Source organism: Alligator sinensis, unplaced genomic scaffold (assembly GCF_000455745.1).
Source record: "Alligator sinensis unplaced genomic scaffold, ASM45574v1 scaffold366_1, whole genome shotgun sequence".
NCBI classification, from domain to species: Eukaryota; Metazoa; Chordata; order Crocodylia; family Alligatoridae; genus Alligator; species Alligator sinensis.
In genome coordinates, this window is record NW_005841851.1 from 5,418,303 (window position 1) to 5,435,416 (window position 17,114).

Genomic DNA, 17,114 nt, shown 5'->3' on the forward strand with positions numbered 1-17,114 from the left:
CTTTCCTGCCTATACAGGGGGTCGGACTCTATGATCTACTGAGGTCCCTTCCGACCCTAACATCTACGAATCTATATGCATCCTCGCACTCTTCACTGTTCTCATAAAACATAGTCTTCAGTTCCATCCATGGGCACTGGATATACAGCACTTCTTGAAGCCTTTAATAATGGATTCTGAAAATATCCTTTCCCAAGAAGTCAGAATCTATTGGCAAAGTAGTGTTATGGTTGGCTTCATAATCTTCCCACCAGATCTAAGCACATGGTTCCCTGCCAAGAGCCAGTCTGAGTACTGACACCATAAATTGTCATTAAAGGGCTTATTTACTGACATCCAATACGAGTTGAAATGTCATACCAGCAGGTCTGACTACAAGATCACAATTCACTGACTGAATTTTTGCTTTCACATCTGACGTTAAATACCTTCTGAATGAATCTAACGTCAACATTCCTCTTTTCTTTAGCAGTGCCCCAGGTCTCCATTTCCATACAACATCTAAAGAGTCATTCATCAGTTCACTTGACATCCATTCTTGTTCTTGGCACCTAAACACTATTTCTGGTAGAAACTTTTCTTTTGGCAGAGTTTTGCATTTCAAAATCATAGGTTGGCAATTTTCTCCCATCCACCAATACTGCTAACATCACTAATTCACAACCTTTCATTTCCTGCAGTTCTCCTAATTATGGATTTTGTGCCTCTCACGGATGATAGCATTGCTTGGCATGTCAATATAGACTGGTCTCAACAGCATTACATATCTGGCCCAGCAGGTAATCATATTTTGTGTAGCCCAATAATATACCACCAGAATTCAACAATTTTTTTGCTGCAGTCTGATGATAATTTTTGCGCAAGTGATGTTCTTTATCTTGGGGCTAAGCCACTATGTCACATAATTTAAATACACCACCCATTACTTGCTTTGAATTTTTTAAGAGGAACATTCAATTCCTTTGCTATTTCTAATGCCTTGAGTCAAAGCACTTCACAGGTAATTGGCATTCCCCTCCTTTCTCAAGCATACTTGAGAACTTGCTTATCAGATTTCAGAAAAGTGACCTTATTTTGGACCTCTGAATGTTTTCTGTGTGGACTTAGCATTTTTGGGTTTTCCTTTTAATTGCTTCTATCAATGCACAGTTGCTTCAGTAATATTATAACTTCCTTCCCACCTCACAATTACACTTTTTTAGCATAATTTACAACCTTCATTTTTAAGTTTATATCATAGCTGCCCCTTAATCCTTTTGGTATCTTCAAACTTGTACTACTTCTTCCTTTTTCTTACTACATGGTGAGCATATCTACACGAGACATTTATTGCGCAGTTGACTTACTGAACAGTAAATGTCTCAGCGTCTGCATGTGCACCTCTATTAGGGTGAATGAAACTAATAAACTCTGCAGCAGGGTAGTACTTGTAAATACAAGTACTGTGGAGTTTCTTTGTGCACAGCAGGACATGTGTAGACACTGCTCTGGCTGGCTGGGGCACAGGGTGCTTCAGTGTGGGGCTAGCTGGCAGGCAGCCCCTGCACTGAAGTACTCTCATGCCTCAGCCAACTGCTCCACAGCATATGGAGCCCAGCTGAAACAGCCCTGGGCTGGCAGGCTGACCTCCAGGTCCCCTGCCAGCCCAGGCTGCTCCAACCAAGCTCCATGTGCTACACACAAACTTTGGAGCAATAAGCTCCAGATTTTATTCATGCACATTAATCGCACATGTAGATATGCCCAGTCTGTAATGGGGATCCCTCACCACTACTCACCCCACAGAATTTGCCATGGTTTTAAATTTGGGCCAGTCAGTGGTGATCCGTCCCTGTAATCTGCTGCTTTCCCTGCTACCCTGGCTGGGTGCTCTCCTGCCACCTGCCCCTCTGCTGGGTACTTTGCTGCCCAGAGCCTTGCTGTGTGCAAGGTCCCTCACTGGCTAGCTTATGCTGGGCCCCTCGTTGTTGCTTCTGGGTCCGTCGCCACATGCTGGATCACTTGTCACTGCTGCCTGGTCCATCACTGGAATTTCTAGGAGTCTTGCCATGTGCTAAATCCCTTACTGCCACTGCTCTACTGCTGCCCAGAGCTTCACCTTGCATTGGGTCCCTCACCATATGCTGTCCCTCATCACTGCAATTAGGTCCTTCCCTGCAGCATACAGAGTGTCTGGCTAGCCCCCAAAGGTCCCTCCTCCTTGAGTGCTAGCAAGCCCTTCTTGGGTCCCTCCCTGCTGTGTACTGACTGGGATCCCTCCTTCCTGGGTGATGACCAGCCCCTGCAGGGTCCCTCCCTGCTGTGTGCCTGCCAGGCCCTCCCCACAGTGTGCTGGGTGCCTGGCAGGCAGGTGATCAGGTGACTTCCAGCTGCTGCCTGGTCAGGGGGTACCAAGACAATTCAGCATGTGCTGGCCAGGCTCCTTGCACACAACTCAATGACCCAGCAGGCACTGGTCAGGCACTGCCCCCACAACATGCAGGATTTCTGGCCTGTATGTGCTGAGTCACTCTGAGCTGCTGCCCCAGTGGCAAGTGCCAGAGCAACTCAGCATGCACTGACAGCCTGGCTGTGTTCCTTGCCACATGCCAGGTTGTTCTGGCACCCACCACTTGAGCAGCAGCTCAGAACAACTCTGTTCACACTGGCCAGAAACTCCACATGCTGGGGGGACTGTGCCTGGCCAGTGTCCACCAGGTCATTTCAAGCTGCGTCCAGGGTTCCTGGCCAGTGGGTGTTGAGTCACTCTGTACAGCTGCCTGCCAGCACATGCTGAGTTAATTTGTCACCCTCTGGAGAGAAATCCTGCATGCAGCTTGAAATGACCAGCAGGAGCTGGACAGGCACCCCCTGCAGAATATGGGGTTTCTGGCCAGCATGCGCCAAGTCCCTTGCTGTGTGCCAGGTTGCTCTGGTACCTCCTGCTTGAGCGGCAGCTCAGTCCCTTGGCATGTGCTGGCCAGAAACCCCATAGGCTGTGGGGACAGTGCCTGGCTGATACCTGCTGGGTCATTTTGAGCTGCCTGAAAGATTTCTGACCACAGGGTGCCCAAGCAACTTGGCATGTGTTGGTAGGCAGCAGCTGGGAGTGACCCTACATTAGCTGGCTAGGAACTCTGCATGCTGAGGGGAGGGTGGCTTGCATGAGCCTGGGCACCTTCTGCTGGTTGGCCATGTGATGGGTGCCTGGCTGCGCTGTTTCTTAACTAATCTCATTGTCCCCTGCGCATTTTCTGATTCCAGGTAAATCATGTGCAATAAGACCAGGCTTAATTTTCCTCATGTTGAATGGGAGAAGGGGAAACCCTCATTTTATAATTGACTAAATACAGCAAAAATAATGTTGTAATTTACAGATTAGATTATTAATTTGTAAATTCTTTTCAATGTACTTGATACAATGTATTTTACTGTAATGATAATTCCTCAAGAACTGAAGACAGGATATTTGCAGGGCCTCACAACAGAAGTGTGGCACTTGATCAGTAAAGGTTTGTGATAACCTGAGCAGATTTTTCCACATACTTGTAGGCCAACCAGGGGGCCAAGGAGATCCTCTATATTTGCAAGTCTAAACATGAAGAATTAAAGCAGTCTGGTCACTTAGTTGTAATTTCTACTAAAGAGTGTACACTTGAGATCTGTGCAATAGCAGTGGAATATTAAGAGGCGCCTTACCCGCAAGAGTTGCCAATCACTGCACACAAATAGGCTAATGAAGTCTTTGCAGTCACGTCTCTCTGCTAAGGCCATGTAGTGACCATCTTTCGTAAAGGCTATCCCTGCCAAAAAGATTAGAGTTTTATGAGGTTAAAAGAAAGTAAAATTGTGAAGTCAAAGCAACAGCTTTTCATGAAAGAACAATTAAAATCTTTATTTTCCTTTAGCCTGTCCTCTAACAGATTAACATCTGTTTCTTCTATTGCAAAGATTAGTTAGTAACTGGTTTGTTACTTTGGAAGTTTTTACACATTAAATATTTAATTATTTTGTCAGGTCACATGTTTAGCCACTGTCAGATCATGTTTATGTAAAACTGTACTTTAATAAAAGAAGTAAGTGGTTAAATAAATTGAGATGGAAGAATTTGTTTTTGAAATAAGAAATTCATGCCCTTTCCAATATCAGTTCTCAACAGCTCTCATATAAAATACCTGAACTGCTTCATGTAAGGAAGAGTAGCACAATCTCAGAACAGAAGGCAGCTAAGCTAAAAGCTAGTATTCTAACTTCAGTTCTGACACTAATTCCTTTTTTACGTTTCTTAAATGGCAATCAAAGCTACTTATCTTTTTGAGGATTAGTATTAGTGAAGTGATAATATATCCAACCAACCGGCCAAACAACCACATTATTCACTGATGTAATGGAGTGCATTAGGCACTTTGCAAAAGTAAGCAAACTCCTTGTTCCAAAAAATCCCACGATCTAACAAGCGTTACCAGAAGTTGTTCCCACCCTTCTCTGAAGAAGCTATCATTGTACATGGGGCAAGTATCCCCCTTCTTGGGGTTTCACTTTAGTGGTAACAATAGTCTTCAACCCAAACTTTTCTCTCATCAAGCTTGGATGAGTCTACCATTTCTCCTGCATATTCTTCCTTTCCACCATATTTCCCTTTGTACCTACTCAAAGAAACTTGCATCCCTTTTTCAGTCCTTTCTGGAATTAATTAAAACACACCTGCCACTAAGACATGACAGTAAATTACTCTGTCATCACACATAGCTCAAGTACTGGACATCAGTGTCTTGAATCTCTATGCCAGGTCTCAGTATGCCACCCTGTTGCAACCATGTTTGCATGGATTGAGTAGAGGTGCATACAAAGAAAGAGTAATGGAGAGGACATTTACATGCTTTTGTGTCATTCTGGGCTCTCTAGCTATATGATTTACAGAAAATATCACTAGTTACTGTAAGACCTCACAACCATTTTGTTCAGTATCTTTAAAAAAAAAAAAGACATGGGAAATGGCCAATTCAATAAGCTAAATGCAACACTTGCATCTCAGGCAGTGAGAACATGATTACAGAATAGTTCTCACTGCCACTGACTACAATAATGGTAGTACATAGGTACTGAGCTTGCTGAAGGAAGATTACATTCTCCAAGGCTGATGTACAACTCAGGTGGCAAGAACTCAGATGCACCCAGATCTTAAACATATGTTTGATCATTATATGTAAATTCCATTCTCTGCTGCCATTATTAAAAATACCATTCCCATATTAGGTTTGATACACTCACCCTGCTGACAGGCTTTGGGATACTTGATATAAGATACAGATTTTGTACACAAGGACCAGACAGTTATCCGCAGCTGTTGGAGAGAACAAGACAAGATAGTATTTGTTTATCTTTGCAGCTGAAAAAAAAAGTATACAGGGAACCTACTTCCAGAACACCAAATGCTCCATTAGAAGAGTACGTTACTCTGCATATTTTTTTTTCTGAGGGTCTCATGTCAAAATATATAAGACCACAGAACCCAAAACATTTGTTAATATACAAGAAACATTGTTAGACTCCCTCTATTGTGATATTCAATTCTTTTTTATTCACAAGCATCTTTTCATAACACGTTTATATAAATCTTCTATTAAGTTGTCTAACAATTCGTCAAGTTAAAAGCATCCACAGAACTAGTACTTTTGCTGTCGTTTTATTTCTTGGTTGCATTGTTTTCAGGTGTAATGTATTGCAGCCATTACAAAAAAAATAAATAAATTCCACTATAATGCAGTATACAGTTATCTCGGATAACTGCAGACCCACTTCTGAACTTTTCAAAGCAGGGAATTCCACGAAGAAACAAAAGCAAACAGTCCTTCCGTGTTAGATGTAGATGTGTAAGAGTTTACATTAAGAAGGTAGCCTTGCCTTGCAAGAAGTCCTAGTACCAAACCTGGTCAAAATTTTGGCAGCAGAAGCCTACTATGTACATTAATAAATTACAAGAATTTAAAATGCAAGTAAACATGAAAGACAAAACAGATCACCAATTCTGCACTGTCCATGTTCAATTCAGTTGCATAGTCCCAAATTTTCCCATATAATTGGAGATCAGCATAGGTCTGATGCAATATCTAGACCTAAGGAACGGAGTTAAGTGCTATACATCAACTATGTTGTCTTTGCTTTTCCTTAGTTCCACGAACATCAACTATGTTGTCTTTGCTTTTCCTTAGCTCTAAGAGTTTAATGAAAAGCCTTAAAATTACTCCACAAAACATTAGCATGGGATCCTAAGTAAATCTAAGATCTGTAAGCACTCAGTTCCCATAATTAAAAAAAAAAATATTAGTGACACGTAGCTCAAGTGTTGCAAAGCATACAAGATGCAGAACATTAATACTACTTCAATAAGAGTAATATTAGTTGTGGATAATAGGAAAAGAATAACTTCACACTGTCTGTGTCTTATAGGTCACTTTCACCTACATCAGAGGTGGGCAATTATTTTGGGTGGAGGGCCACTTATGGGAAATTGTCAAGAGCCCATGGGTAGCCCTGCCCCTTGACAGTTGCCCCGCCCCTGGTTGCCATATTGGGATCGGAAGTCCAACCTCCTAGCCCCTGACCTTTGCCATTGGAAGTCCCTCCCCTTGCCCTGGAAGTACTCCTTTTGGGAGGAAAGGTGCTGTGATCTGGAAACTGAAAAATAAATTAAATAAATAAATAAATAAATAAACCCACCCACAAAAATACACACACAAAACATCTACTATAACCTATTTTAATTTTATTTTAAAATATTTTTCTACTGATTTATGTGTTTAAAAAAGTGTATCTAGAGGTGTATGCATAATAGCTTAAAATACAGTCCTACTGTGTGTTTTGTGTGGGCAGCAAGGGGTATAAGTGGTGGTGTGGTGGGAAGAGTGTGTGTGTTTGAGTGTGTGTGCATACGTGCTGTGGGGTGTGGGTATGCTGGGCTGGGTGTGTGCTGAGAGAGAGCCAGGGCTGGGCTGCCAGCTCCATAGTGTGCAGCTATAACACACTGCATGTGAGCCTCACACGATGCAGCCAGGCAAACCCCATGCCCAGGCTGTTTCTACAACCCCACCCTGTGTGTCTGCCAGTCCCAGGGCACTTGCACAGGCTCCGTGTTTCCGCCCGCCACCACCTTTCCCTGCATTCCCTCCTGCAGGCTTGCCCACTGCTCCCTGCAGTGCTCCCCGTGGCCCCCACCAGGGCCCACTGCCTGCCACAGCCCTGATGCGACTCCACGGCCTGGCGCAACCCTGCCACTCACCATGGCTCCGCCATCTGCCGGAGCCCCGCGCGGCTATGCTACCCACTGGGAGCCACTGCACCTGTGCTGCCACCGCCCTCTGGGGCTCTGCTGCCTGCCGGGTCCTGCTGGGGCCCAGCTGCAATTCTGCTGCCTGTCGGGGCCTGCTGTGCCATCTGCAGGGGCCTGCCACGGCCCCACTACCCACTGGGTCTCCACCACCTACCAGGTCCCGCTGCAGCTCTGCCACCCACGGGGCTTGGCTATGGCTCTGCCACCTGCCGGGGCCCGCCACCTGCTACTGCTCCGCCACCCACCGCAACCCCACCAAATGTCAGGGCCCACAACGGACAGTTGCCCGCCGTGGCTCTGCTGCCTCCTGGGGCCCGGCCACAGCTCTGCCACCTGTCAGGGCCCACTGTACCGCCTGCCATGGCCCCGCTGCCCACCAGGGACCACTGTGGCTCCACTGCCCGCTAGGGCTCCACCGCCTGCTGTGCACCACGTGGGTCCCACCGCTCCCTGCAGCTGCCACGTCCCGCACTGCTCCCCACAGCCCCCCTCCCACCGCACCGCTCCCTGCAGCCCCCACCGCTCCCCGCAACCACCACTTCCAGCCACTCTTATCTCATTTTCCACTCAGAGGGAGGGAGCGGGAACAGCTCCAGGAGCAGGGGCCAGAAGCTACAGAGGCTTCTGGTTGGGGGCCGAGGGCAGGAAGCTGGTGGGGGGCTGGGTGGAGCCAGGCTAGCCTTCTTGCTCAGCCACAAGCTCCCACTGGGTCTTGCTGCTGCTAGTCGCCTGTCATCTTTGATAGGCGGCCACAGGCAGACAAATTAATTTTCTAAAATTTTTAAAGGCTCCGCAGGCCAAATAGAACAAGCTGGCGGGCAAGATCCAGGCCGCGGGCCATATTTTGCCCGCCCCTGACCTACATAAACAATTTCTAAGTCTCAAACAATGTGAAATAAATAGTCGAGAAAGAACAGAGAAGTTCTTGCATTTAAGTCTTTAATGAAATTCAAGAGAATAGGAAACAGTGTCAGTTCAAGACTTAGTGACTACATGACTAGTTAATAAATCTACACTGTACTTTTCAGTTTTTGAAAAATCAAGGCCCATGCTCATTAATTAGCATCTCTCTCCCCACTCCTCAACCCATGCCAAAAAACACTACGTTTCACGATTATCCAAGAAGCTCAATTTACAGAAGTACCAACAGAAAACAAACTATACAAAATAAGCTATTTCCATGGTGAGTGAGGTATTTTTGGAGACTTGTGCATCTGCAGAATGCAGGAACTGCAGAGGAGGCAGTCAGCTGCAAAGCAGACCTCTCCACAGCACTTCAAGGTCACAGTCTGCATTATGGAAGCTCCACGTTACCATCTACAGATTATTCAATTAAAAACAAATACTTACTCCCCCATAGCAACAGCAGCAACACAAAACACATGCGCCTTCATCAATATGCCAAGTGAGCCTTGCATTTATATTTGGAGAGGAAAACCAAATTGAAAAAAGTTATTTTCTTACATGATGGAGAAAGCTATACTAGGAGGAAAGTCCTGGTACAGTACCAGCAACACCAACACATCTTACAATCAATAGCTAATATAATACATAATGTAAAATAACTATATCATTCTCCATATCGATTTTAATGGTTTGTCTAAGAAAGGGGAAAAATAAAACCATTAGATGATGTTACAGTCCTGAAGGGAGATATAGTTGCCCTGCCTCAAGGCCTACACCAGGAGTAGGCAACCCCCGGCACATGCGCCAGGGTGTGGCATGCAAAGGCACTTTTCCTGGCACGTACCCCAGGGCAGATGGCGGAAGAGCTGTGAGGAGTCTGATCCTTGTTGTGGCAGTGCAGCCTCAGCCCATGCACCTGCTCCCATCAGCTAGCCAGGCTGGGGCTCCATGGACCCAAGCGGAGCTGCTTGCTCGTGAGCAGCCTGGGCTCTGTGGCAGGCGGACAGGGCCTGCCCAGAGCCCAGGCTGACTATGGTATCAAAATGGGAGGCTGCAAGTGACTGCACCAAGGTGCACAGAGCGCCATCCTGGCTCTCTGCTGGTGGCAGGTATACACATACCTCAAGGCAGACAGCGGGGAAGGGGCCAGGGCTGCACCGTCACAACAAGGATCGAGCCCCTGACACGCCAATATCTTACAAATTGAGGTTGCAGGTGTTTTTGCCACTCTGCCCAAAAACACTGCCGACCCCTGGTGTACACCAACCACTGCCACCAGAGTTAGGAAGCTTCTACCACGGTTAGAATGTTTTTGCTTGTCCCTGCCAGGCTTACTTAAAACTTCCCTGAAATAGCCTTCTCCAACAGCGGTCAGTCCTGGTCAGGCATAGTTTTCGTTTATGTTTCTAGAGCAACTTTGCAGACTTTTCTTATTTCACTAAAATGAATTTTCCAGCCACAAAGTCAGATCCTGCACTTAACTTCTCGGACACTAACACCTGCTGCACGTGGCAAAGTGATGACTCAAGTGCTGGCCCACCTGTACTTTTACTAAATCCTAGTAAGTGGTACTTCTGCACATAAGAATCCAGGGAGTCCCAAAGCAAGAGATTATTAGTTTTAATTCACCAACCTCCTCCATGGTTAACATCATGAGAAGGGTCACATAAAGAATAATGCCAAAGGCTGCTTGCAAGAGAGGTCTAAAGAAGCAGCTTAGAAGTTGAACCAGGGCTTCTTGCAAAGCAGGAAAGAGCATAGTCAGTTGCTCCTTTGCTCCCCATTCCTCTATCTAACCTTGTTTGAACCAAGGAAAATGAAGAGTTAGTATAGGAAGTAGTGGTAGACGCATGTTTATTAAGGTGCACCGATAAAGATTTTTTTGGGCAGATAATGATGGCCTTATTAACCAGCCATATTGGCCAATACCAATCCGATTTCCGATATGAAGCCCAGCAGCTTGGAGAGCAGAGTCCACCTAGTAAGTCTGGGGTGGGGAAAGGGCATGTGGGGCCCAGATTGAGGCCCCCACGGTAAGAGAAGGAGTGGAGCTGGGGCAGGGGCAGACACTCCAGCTGGGACAGGGCAGAGAACGGAGCCATGGCTTATCTGAAGTAGTGAGGGGGGGGGTGGAGCGCCCCCTGCCACTGCACACCCTGGGGGAGGCATGGGGGGGCACATGCCCCCCCAGATCTATGCATGGAGTGAGGGTGGGCTGCCCACTGCACACTCAGGGCCAGAAGCTATGCCAGGCTCTTCCTAGTGGGGAGGGGCTGGGCCCAGGCTATCATATCATAGAAGTAGGGTCGGAAGGGACCTTGTAGATCTTCAAGTCCGACCCCCTGCCTGGGCAGGAGGAAAACTGGGCTCAAATGACCCCAGCCAGGTAGGCGTCAAGCCTCTTCTTAAAGACTCCCAGGGTAGGAGCCAGCATCACTTCCCTTGGAAGTTGGTTCCAGATCCTAGCCGCCCTAACTGTGAAGTAGTTCTTACGGATGTCTAATCTAAACCTACTCTCCAACAACTTGTGGCCATTATAACTTGTTATCCCGGGGGGCGCTAGGGGAAACAAGGTTTCCCCCAAACCCTTCTGGTCCCCCCTAGTGAGTTTATAGACAGTCACCAGGTCCCCCCTCTCTGATGAGTATGACCACATGATGGTGGCTCACTTGAGAGAGCTGATGAAAGAGATAGGCCTTCCAGTGAGAAAGGAGAAAATGGCCGGGGCAGAGTGAGCAGCACTGGGAAGGGGGCTACAGGGCAGGCTACATCCACCCCAAATTCACCATAGTCCCCCCCATAGCCGCTCCCTTCCCAGCACCACCACCCGCCCCAAGCGCAGCCAGATCCAGCCCCCCCACTGGGAAGAGGCTTGCACAGCCCACCCTTACCCCATACACAGATCCAGGGAGCACACGCCCCCCCATGCCTCCCCTGGGGGTGCGTACAGCAGCAGGAGCCACTCCCCCATCCCCACCCACTAGATGAGCCACAGCTCCATCCTGTGTCCTGCCCTGGCTGTGCAACACCTGCCCCAGCCCTACACCCTCCCTCACCACAGAGTTCTCCATCTGCTCCCGCCCTTTCCCCCACCACAGACTTACCAGCCGGATGCTGCTCTCTAAGCTGCTGGGATGCATTCTTGGCCGTGTGCATGCTGCGGTTGCATGCATGCACACAGCATTTATCGGTGTCATTACTGACCACATCAGTCAAAAAAAAGAGCCAATTGCTGATAATGTAAATTTTCCTTTTATTGGTGCCAATACAATATGGGTTGATGCATCAGTGCATCTCTACTGTTTAGCATTTTTATCACCCTCCTATTTAACTTCTTATAAAGTAATAATCAAGTATTTGTTGTACTATTTTAGGACTTAATAACTGTAACTAAACACTTGGTCTTTGAGGAATCCATCAGATAGACCTTTAATAAACAAGTTTTATATCACTACAACTGCTGACTTCCGGACACACAAAAATATATACCATTATTAGGCTGTTCCTAATACAAGATTTACTTTAAAAATACCAACACAATGCCTACTCACATTCTTCTATAGCAACTGAAATAGTGATACAGTGCTTGCTCCTATTAATTGCAGTGTTAACTGTACTTGCTGCTGCTCCTCCCTTAATCAAATCCCACAGCACATATTCACACACATTCTATGCCACTTAATGCAAACTTAGCAGCTGCAAACTCTGAATGCTAAAGTTCTGGGTTACAGTTTTTCAGGAGACAGGCATTCAAGCTAACAGTTTTATTACCAACTTAGCTTCTTGGTCAACGTGCCTGTTGGCTCCACAAGTACTCTGCACCTAAGGCACTCCTACACTGCCCCATGTGGGCAGTCTGGACCCTTCAGTAGAGGACAAACACCTGTTGCTTGTATAAAGCCCAAGTAAATGAGACCAGGGAACTTCCCAAGGACAGAAAATAGCAAGATTGTAGAGTCATTCTAACCTCTGCTCTGCTTTAGCTTTCATTCCACTCCATTCAAGAAAAGACCAGCAAATCTAAACTGGAAGAAATCCTGTTGCCCAGTGTCTGTATTGTGTAGAAGATAAAGCAAATGAAACCTCACAGGTTTCCAAAGCACCTCAAGTGCACTAGGCACAGGTCTTTTTATCATTATGAAAAACTGTCCCCTCATCAAGCAGTTGATTTCTGTGAGAACCTGGGGAAACTTTTCATGATTGATTTAACCGCATTACACATTTTTATTTTGCTGTTATAGAAAAGGTACCCTACAAAGACACAGTGCGTACATTTTTCACATTTTAAAATTCCTACATGCATTTGCACATACATTTCCTCTCCATACAGTTTTTTTACTTGCAATGATTAAATAAAATGGGCTTTAGCATCCCACAGCACCTGAGAAGTCCAGGAACTCTCCCATACTAAATAGTAGCATCTCTTGTCTAATCTCACTTATAGGCATTTGTTTAGGAGTTAGAAGACCCACTTCAAATCTCTGCCACTCATTCCATGTGATCCTTTGATCAAGTAACATAGGCAGAAATTCTCCAAACTAGTTTTCCAAACCTAACATTTAAAATTTCTAAAAAAAACACTCAAAACTTCACAGACCACTTGGATACCTACCATTAGATTCTCTCATTTGGAAATACTGCTATTATTTGTGACTTAGTTCAGCTACCCCATCTGTGTGACAGAAAGTTTTCCAAAACTATAAAAAGTACTTTAATAACACCTATGGATGAAGTGTGAGGTATGATTATCTTTGCTTATATTTGTCAACATGTGATTAACCTTACTGTGAAAAAAAGGAGTCTTCACATTCACATCTGTAGAGGCCACATTAAAATCGACAATGAGCAGTACAGGTGAAGGGGGAAGAGTATAGTAAGGCATGTATGCAAAATAAAGGCACAATATACCCTGAAATACTTAATAAATTCAAGGAAGGAAAAAAACCCAGACCATTTTTGCAACAGGAAAACACAACTTGTGGCCAAATAGATGGGCTCAGGCATTTCTTTACTCATCACTCTGAGGGGTTCTCTCTCCACACCCCCCAGCATAGGTTCCTGGATTAAGTAGAATTGTCAAACTCACATCCTGATGATAACAGAGTCCGGGAAATTTTCAGCTGTTGTTTTGCAGTGGAAAAACAAACCAGAAGCAGAAGCATTTTTAAAATAGCCTAAAAACAGCTGAGAAATAAAAAGTATTTAGATGGTAACGTGATAAACAGTCTCCAGTGCTGGGTTGGAGATTGTGCCCCAACTTTGACATCTACAGGCAGGTGTGAGACTGGTGATTTTCACTACACAAAACACACTTTTAAACAACCTTGCATCTCAAGTGACTGTCAACTTTGTCCCAGACTTGACTGGGTCACAAGGCCTCCTTACATAGCTGTGTCTGTCAGCGCAGGATTTCAGAGGATTATTTAGGGCGCATTCCTCGACAGAAAGTATTTTTCAAACCAATATAGCCATTTACAGTTACTAAGGATTAGCTTCAATATGTACGTGAGTACACTTCCAAAAAACCACCACTACCAATATGTTTCAGAACAGGTTCACTACTAGCTTAACCACCCAAACTAAGCTAGAAAAGCTGGCTTCTGCTAGTCTAGCAGATATGGGAGTCATGAGAAAAGAAAGGCTTAAAACTTTTATTTCCTAGTAACTGGAGAAGTAAATTACCTAAACCAAATTTTAAAAGGGGAAAAAAGGAGTTATCACAAATAAAATTAGGGGAAATCTGAGTATCATACATTATCATACATGAAAGGTCTGGATTCAACAGAAGTTAATCATGAATTTACCAGCACCACCATCCCTTTTTGTATTCTAGCTGAGTTCTTTCTTACTTGTGTCACAACCCAGTGATTTTGGTGCCTCGGCACGATGGAATTTTCCCGCCACATGAGAGCCTCTTGCACAGCAAAAGGTTTTTGTTGCAACAGAAAAACCTTGGTGCAAGAGAGTTCCCGCCATTTGAATGCAAATTTGTGTTCCGCTATTGGCCAGTTCTAAATTATTCCTATGTGGCAGCTAGTAATTGGCTTGCTAGCCGTTTAAAATTTCGTGTGACTTCCGCCCAAGTTGGAGAACTTTGAGCACGCTGCAGAGTGCCTCTAAGGAGATCTGACTTGCGGCTGAGCTGATCGATAGACTGATCACCTATTGATTCTTCTCCCCGTCGCCGAGCGCAATCCTCGACGTACCCTTTCCCTGCCAGCTTAATCTGTGGACAGATTAGCTGGCCTGAGCCTTGGCAGCTGGAGCAACTCACATAGTTGTTTAAGCGACCGGACCACCTGCGTCGCGGCTACAAGCGGCGTAAGTAAAGTTTTTGCAACCAATAAGCTGTGTCTGCCTCTCCATTCCCCAGCCCGCCCAAACGACCGAGTGATATTTGAATCATCTCAAGTCGGCTCCGGCCGTCCGAGACAACTTGGACACACAGGCTAGGGACAGAAATTACACAAACTGGTATAAATGATCGGAAACCAGTTCAAATCTGTAACGCAACAGAAGTTCAGTGCAAATACACCACTTTCAAATGGCTGAAACTGATTTAAAATAAACCTGGATGGATGTAGTACCAGATTTAACTGATTTGGGTTAAATTAGTTTATTGAACTTCTGTCTCAGATCCCCTCCAGATTCAAGATAACTCACAACCCCCAGGGTGCTTTGCACCTTCCCCACAAACCCACCTCACAGGGCTAGCCTTGGCCCAACCAGGAGTGGGCAAAATGCGGGCCGGGATGCAACCCACCAGGCCATTCTATCCAGCCCACGGGGCTCCTAAAAAATTTAGAAAATTAATATTTATCTGCTCCGGGCTGCCTATCATGAGGCCCTCGATGGCTTGCCAAAACTCAGTAAGTGGCCTTCTGCCCAAAATAATTGCCCACCCGTGGCCCAACCTGTATGCTCCAGCCAAGCAGAGAGGTATACTCCAGTGCCCCCCACCACAGCTTCTGGCTTGAGCTACTGTAGGCATGTGGCAGTATTTCCAGAATCAAGTGAATATCTGTTTATTTGCTTATCTGTTCAATCTATGCACTTTACACTAACCTGTGAAGATTGAATCAATTCAGCCTCAGGCTTTTTGACCGTCTGTACTTTGCCCTACATACTATGTAACATTCAGACAAGATGCAAAATGCCTGGCACAGTATATTCCATTAGAGAAACTAGTACTATGGAGGCTTGTGCCAATCTGATTGCTGTACTGGAAGTGACATTATTCAGGTTAACTGCAGAGTTGCAATGTATACTAAGAGTGGGATTACAGCAAGAGCACGCCCCTTGATACCAGGCAATTGCATCGGCACACTAATAGACACAGTCTTTACAGTACAAGCTTTCTGTTCTGAATTCTTCCCCATGTAGAAATTGTTTTCTCACTCTATAAATCTAAAACCATTCCCAATTCAGAGTTATAGCTGTTTACTCTACTGACTAAAATAAGCATGTTACTTTTTGTCCCTGGTTCAAAATGAAGAGCAAATAGAGCCATGGGACAGTGAGCAATCTTACGTTTGATGTCATGGGTCAAAATTATAATTTCTCTTTAAACCAGAAAGAAAGCCAACATGGATTCTGATTCCAGGATGAGTTTGGAGAGTTGGCAGTTAGAAAAAAGAAGTATTACCCTTTAAATTAAGACAATTTAATCTCAAATAACTACATGAAGCTTCCTTAGCCTGACAAAGGGTTTTTGAATCCGAAAGCTTGCTTAATAACTATTCTCCAACCATTTGGGTTGGTCTAATAAAAGATATCAAATTCACCCAAGGAACCTTGTCTGCCTACATGTTAATGGGGCACTTTTCAGAACACAAATCACAGTGAGGCTGTTAGTTGCAATAACAACTTTTCATCAACTCATTATTCTGTGGAGAACAGAAAAATCAAGATGATTTTTTTTACATTAAGCAGTCCCTTTGATAAGTGTGCATGATACTAAGGCAAAGCGTTACCAAAACAAAGTGACTTTGGGGTACATTCAGCTGACATCACTTAAAATTGTAGCAGGTCCCAAAGGTGGCTTGTACCTTTTTTTGTATCATAGTATGCAGCTCGTCAACTTATCCAGCAGCAGGGAAAAGCATCCTACCGAACCATACACAGCAAGATCCTTGTAAAGATGCCAGTCAGAGGACAAATTCCTCACATGTGAAGAGGGGAATTCAGATCTTGTGGTGTTAATTTATTTATATTATGATTGTATGTTTTTCATGTCATTTACAGGAGCATGGCTTTCAGTCAGAATCCTTAATAATAATAAACTAAACAGCTCGCAGTGCTTGTGGTATAATTTCTACCCTTACCCATTACTTTGCCAGGTGGTGTTGCTGCCTTACAAAGCCAGTCCAGACAAAGTAGTAAATCATCTTCTTGCCCCTCCCTCTCATCTATTAGAGGCATCATTCAAACTTTATTCAGAATCATGTTAAGTGTTAACTCTCACAAACAAATTTGTTTAAAAAAACCCAAAGAAGTCAAAACACACAAAAGTCAAATATCCTTTATTTAAAATGCAGCATTTGGGTAAAACTGAACCCCCCCCGCCCAAACCCCCCCCCCCCAAAAAAAACAAAAACCCAAACCAAAACCAGGACAACTGGGGAGCGCAGTAAAAGCCACACACAGCTGAACATAAATACAGACCATGCAATGTATATAGGGGTGCACCAATAAAGATTTTTTGGGCCGATGGCCAATTATTAACAAGCCATATCGGTCAATACCGATCCAACTGCTGATATGCAAGCCCAGCAGCTTGGAGAGCAGCATCAGGCTGGTAAGTTGGGAGAGGGAGAAGGAAGGGAAGTGGGGGGTGCAAATCAAAGTCCCCGCAGTGAGGGAGGGAGTTGGGCTGTGCCTGCTGCAGGGGCAGGCGCTG

The 17,114-nt window shown here is 45.1% G+C and overlaps 1 protein-coding gene across 3 annotated transcripts in view; it reads right to left on the minus strand.

Moving 5' to 3' along the window:
* WRAP73 (WD repeat containing, antisense to TP73) overlaps window positions 1-17,114 on the minus strand; it is a 39,456-nt gene that overhangs the window by 13,038 nt on the left and 9,304 nt on the right. For all 3 annotated transcript variants that reach the window (XM_025212149.1, XM_006016216.3, XM_025212152.1), the window contains exons 4-5: window positions 5,251-5,323; window positions 3,679-3,782 (exon numbers count right to left, since the gene is read on the minus strand). In XM_025212149.1, the coding sequence (XP_025067934.1) occupies window positions 3,679-3,782; window positions 5,251-5,323 (177 nt within the window). The remainder of the gene's footprint in view (window positions 1-3,678; window positions 3,783-5,250; window positions 5,324-17,114) is intronic.